The sequence below is a fragment of the Atta colombica genome, unplaced genomic scaffold (genome assembly GCF_001594045.1).
Source record: "Atta colombica isolate Treedump-2 unplaced genomic scaffold, Acol1.0 scaffold7, whole genome shotgun sequence".
Classification (NCBI taxonomy): Eukaryota; Metazoa; Arthropoda; class Insecta; order Hymenoptera; family Formicidae; genus Atta; species Atta colombica.
This window is the reverse complement of record NW_017259561.1, coordinates 310224-315825: the sequence shown is the minus strand read 5'-3', so window position 1 is coordinate 315825 and position 5602 is coordinate 310224. Positions and strand designations below refer to the sequence as shown.

The 5602-nt window shown below is 24.5% G+C and overlaps 1 protein-coding gene across 4 annotated transcripts in view; it reads right to left on the bottom strand.

Annotated features, from left to right (window-relative positions):
* LOC108692349 (protein tilB homolog) overlaps window positions 1-4304 on the bottom strand; it is a 6141-nt gene extending 1837 nt beyond the window's left edge. The window contains exons 1-7 of one of the 4 annotated variants that reach the window (XM_018200560.1): window positions 4009-4304; window positions 3242-3307; window positions 1734-1901; window positions 1494-1653; window positions 1104-1175; window positions 828-944; window positions 460-564 (exon numbers count right to left, since the gene is read on the bottom strand). In XM_018200560.1, the coding sequence (XP_018056049.1) occupies window positions 460-564; window positions 828-944; window positions 1104-1175; window positions 1494-1653; window positions 1734-1901; window positions 3242-3307; window positions 4009-4088 (768 nt within the window). In that variant the 5' untranslated portion in view covers window positions 4089-4304. The remainder of the gene's footprint in view (window positions 1-459; window positions 565-827; window positions 945-1103; window positions 1176-1493; window positions 1654-1733; window positions 1902-3241; window positions 3308-4008) is intronic. The other 3 variants (XM_018200562.1, XM_018200561.1, XM_018200563.1) reach the window with 3 other exon arrangements.
* Window positions 4305-5602: the final 1298 nt, after the last annotated feature.

The following is a 5602-nucleotide window of genomic DNA, read 5'->3' as shown; positions in this document are numbered from 1 at the left end:
TAGAATTATTTATATATTTTTATCATAATTAAAACAAATTATTAATTCTATAAATTACAAACTCTGTCTTGTGATTTCCAATCTATCAGTTATATTCCTCTCAAATATAATCAGAAGAGATATATAAATCTTATAGATTTTAATAAATTAGTATTAAATCTTATTCATTTCTAATTTTATTTTGAGCAATATGAAAAAAATGTTAGAAAATATGTTAGATGTTAAAGCAATTAAGAAAAAAAAAAAGGAAAATTATATATAAAAACATTTCCTAAGCTGAGTTATACAAAGTGGCATGTAGCTAACAAATATTTAAAATTCGAGCGTTTAACTAAGAATGATTGTTAACAACTGTTAATATGATACTATTGCTGATGTATTATGAAATATATTTGTTTATATTATGAATAATGACAAAAATTGCAAATATGCTTAAAAATGGGCTGTACTTAAATATACCTTGGATTTTTCAAGAGTGTTAGTAGTCACAGTCTCACTGTTGCTTCGTGACTCTGCACACAAAGTGTCATCTTTGCTCTGACTCTTTGATTGTCCATTTTGTAGCTATTAGTATAACCAAGCGACTTTAAGTTATATAATAATTATGCTTGCAATCTAATTCTTTTAATTTAATTGGTTAATATAATTAAAATAACATAAAAATAATGGATTAATCACATATTTTTACTCTAATATAAAAAGCGTTTAAGATATAACATATTAAAATAACTGTTCAGCATAGTTATAGTTTGTTATTAATAGTTATTTGCTTTCAGAAATAATTATTAAACAGTTTTACTTTTATTTTGATGATATGCATGACTGACCTCATATGCATATTGATTATTTTGTGAGTAATGATGTGACGATGATGCATTATAATTTGCGTTTCTTCTGTCAGGATCATATTCTTCATGCGTATGTTGCATTTCATCAAAGCTTCTCTAAAAAACAATTTTACATGTATACATATATATATATATATATATATATATATATATGTATATGTCTCTATTTTTTAATAATTGATCTTATGAGTTATCAAATAATTTTAGTATGATTGGTAAGAAAATCGATTAAGGAATATGTTAATTTGTTATTACCTGATCACTAGAAGAACTGTACCTCCTAGATCGTCCCAATTCATTTTCTTCAATGTATTCAATTGTAATATCCTAATTTAGTTATAAATATTATTTTTAGCATTTCAATGTTAAAAATACAATTTTTTAAATTAATATATCTGCTATCAATATTCGTATATAAGTATATGAATTTTAGTAATTAAATGTGAAGCTATTAATCTTAATACATAAAGCATAAAAAATTACTATTAATTACTATTGAATTGATTACTATTGAATTGATTACTATTGAAATAATATGATTAATTATAAGAAATATTTTAGTATTCTATCAATTTGTTATTATTGACTATATTATTTATTATTATGACTATATTATTTTTGTTATATTCTTTGAAATATTTTTACCTCTGGACTTACTACATCCGATTGTGGAGAAGCATCTACTTCAAGAGGATGTGTTAAAGGTCGACCTATTGTCATTGCAGTTTGCACTTCTTCGGGTGATACTATTTTATCATCTAATTTCTCAAGATTTGGCAAAGCTCGAAGTACAGATAATCGATATCTATTAAAATAGGATTATAATGATCCATCATAAAGTTCCTACAGTTTCTAATTTTAGAGTATTTATTATTAAATATTTACCCTTCCCTTTCTGCACATGGATTTTCACCGAGCCACAAATTTCGTAAATTAGGTAATCCTTGAAGATAGCAAATTTCATTTAAATCTTTGATATTATTTCGTCTTATAAATAAATCTTGAAGTTTGTGACAGTATTGAAAATCAGCAAGTGTATTAATGTTATTTATGCTAAAAATAAATAAATGTAATTATTTTTTTATTTTAGAGAAAGAAAGAGAAGAAAATTTATCCTTTAAATTAAACAGTTTCAAATTAATGTTTTATTTTAAATAATAAAAAAATAAAGTTATTAATATTTAATAGCAATTCGCATGTAGTTTGTACAAAACAGTTTTGTTAACTCATTTTTATTTCATACGTATATATATATACATAATATAAAATGAATTAATATGAATCATATACATATAAATATAAATCAAATTTAATTGATATAAAGAAATCTATGTAGTATTTATTTTTATTTTTGTTAATATTATATAAGAAAAAATTGTTAATGATTTTTAATAATTTTAAAATAAAAATTACATGCTTTAATTATAATTATAATTGTTCCAAACAGCAAATGTATAAATAAAACAGACTTTTTATAAAATCAATTAAAAAATTGTAACACTACGATTACTGAAATAGAAAGTTGCAGAGAAACACACATATATTTCTTTTCACACATATTTAACATATATTTTTTTTAAGTTATTCTCTATATAAAAGGAAGAAAATTGTACACATTTTTATCTCTTCCTTATTTTATAAAAGAGCTCAAGTATCTCTTTATATTATAAGTTGTAGTTAATATATCAAAAAATAAAAAAATAAAGGAATTTTAATCTTTTTTTGAAATAAACTTTAGATATTCCAGATATTGATCTTTATATTTGCTCATTTTTCAATATTTATCTCACACGAATCAAAATGAATTCAAAGTTTGTGTGGGCAGAACAACTTCTGAAGTTGTGGGTTGCGACCATGAGTTTAACATAATCATATCACCAAAGTAGGAATACATTCAGTCTTTATGTTTTTGTAAGATGAAAAATATCTTAGATCATGATCATCAATAGAATGAGTTTACGTTTCTGCGTAATAAAATATTTATTACTAAGTATTTTAATTCATTTTAACATACGATTTTTCGATTCTTTACTACACAGATGGGTTCATGTTTCATATTTTCATTTACTAATATATATATTGTTAAATGATTCTTACATATATTTTAATGTATTTAATGTATGTTTAATATATGTTAATGTATTTAATGTATGTTATATATTAATGTTATTTAAAAAAAGAAAAGAATAGATATCATTAATTAATCAGATGCCTCTAGTATTTCAAAGAAAAAAAATGTGTAGAATACAAATGACTCAATCATGTGTATTAAAGGATAATCTGCTTTATAGCTTCATTCTAAATTACTTACTATATTATTATGAATGAAAAGATTACAATATTTTTCTTATTTTAATAATATCATTTAACTATTTTATCAAATCTCAACTTACCTTAACGATAATACTTCCACGTTTTTCATTTTTCTTAAGATACTGACATCTGTTAATTCTGTTCCCCTGTGTAAAAAATATATTGATTTAATTCAATATAAAGAGAAAAATATTGTTATAATTTACTTTTTACAGAGTCATCCAAAATAGAACAGACAGAGTCATTCCAAAATAGAATAGACCAAATTTTATAAAAGCATTTATAATTCAATGTTTATTTCCTGAATTATAAATGCTTTTTGTTGCAACAATGTTTATAAATTGAACCAAAGCAATGTTATAGAAACAAAATAAGAAGTGTATACATTAATTTTTTTAATAAGTCACATTTATTCAGTAAGTTAATTATTTAAAGCTTCACTACATTTTTTACTGGCATGTTTTGTTTATAAAAATATTCCTAAAGCATTTATAAAAACATTCTAACTAAAATAGCTATGTATCGTCATATTATTCTGTATGTATGTATTTGAATATAAACAAGATTGTACTAGATAGTAGGTAGAATTCGTCAGGTATATTTCCACGTATTCTTTCACATGCCAGAGTCTCGCAAATAGCAGTTAGTTACGCTTGGGTGATCATAATTCTCTTTTTTCCCATGGTATTGTAGAAAAATTTGATAACCTTGTCGCACGGTTTTGTTCGTATGTAGCCAAATCAAAGCGTGTTTAATTGCTTCGAAATAATCAAGTCGCCGTAATTAATATCATATGACGTATACGGTTGTGCCGTTAAAGAGACCTGTCGTTGATATAAATACTCACCAGCAATTGAGTTTCTTTACAGCGGAAAAGTCAGACACTCGTGTGCGAGCCACGACCATCTCTTCGGTCAACTTCACCATTATGTCATTCGCGTTTGGACGTTATTATAAAACAAAAAATTGATGTGCGGTCATCCGAGAAGAAATTCAATGCAATTAATTCACGATAGAAATCGTGTACGAGATCACGGTAAATTTTTCAAGCAAAACGCACCCTAACCGATCGCCATGATGCCTTACTGTCGACTAGTCTGCCACTCAGCTGCTGCTAGTCGCGAAGTAGGCTGCAAATGCTTTCACTGATCGCTCACTTCTCACCGCACTCTAGTTCATGCGCACCTTAGCAGCTTACGAATGTCGGTTGTGTTAAATGATGTCAGGCTCATTCGTATTTGATGATCATATCTGTATATTTTTTTTACGATACTTGTGTCTTTTCGTTAAATTATTGATTAACTCAATTAATTCTTTAATCAATGTTTATGAATTATTAATTTAATTTAGACACGATGCGCATCCATGCGAATACGCCGATATTGATGCAACTTAACGTAATAACGTAATAACGTATATACTCTATATATATATATGTTTGCGATATACTGCGCATTCATTATTTTCTTCAATAATCAGATGTATAAAAATATATTGATTCCGCGGAAATCCATATAGAAGTATCAAATATTAAAATATTTGATTAATAATAAGGACGTCTTAACGTATGTAGACTGAATGTGAGAAAAAAATGTACTTATACATATAGTATAAAATTTTAATAACTACTAACTTTTGTTTAATAGTACAAATGTAACTTAACATTTACTTATGGTAAATAAATATATATTTATTAAATAAAAAAATTGATAGTTAAATATTTTTTATCGTACCACAAATAAATAATATATTTATGTTTATTAAATATTCAAACAAATATTTATTAAAATTTAGTATTTTTTTCTCATCAATCGTGTAGAGTTATTATCATATCAGTCGTATTTTTTTGAGATCGTAAAATTTCTGGAATGTGATACTTTTTATTGATATAATTCTTATCAATATAATTTCATGAATATAAAATTTGTATTAAATAAAAAATTTGTATTTATAAAATTATATTAACAAACATAATTAAAATAAAACTCCTCAAATATTTAAAAACTTAAAGAATCAATAATATATGTAGAAAAATATTTTATTATTATTTTCTTCGGCACATCAACTATTCTTAAGAAGTGAGACGTCATTTATTTAACTATGTTGTTTATATTTCTTAATAATTTAATGAGAAATGTTTCTGATTATGAATATTGCTTATTAGTGTATTATATTTTTGCTATTTACATTGTGTTGACTGCAGGATGTGAATGTATAAATCTGTTGTAATCTGTCTATCTCGTGGAGTTCTCTTATTTTATCTAATTATTTAACCACGCTGGAAAAAATAAGAATCTTTGCAGTGAGGCAGATGGTACCATGGCTTACATTAATATGAGAACGTAATAATTTATTTAATTCATTGAGAATGACTTGAAGTAAATCGAAACAAGTATGAAATTGAAGATACACTTATATTAATATATATTAAATCTTTATTA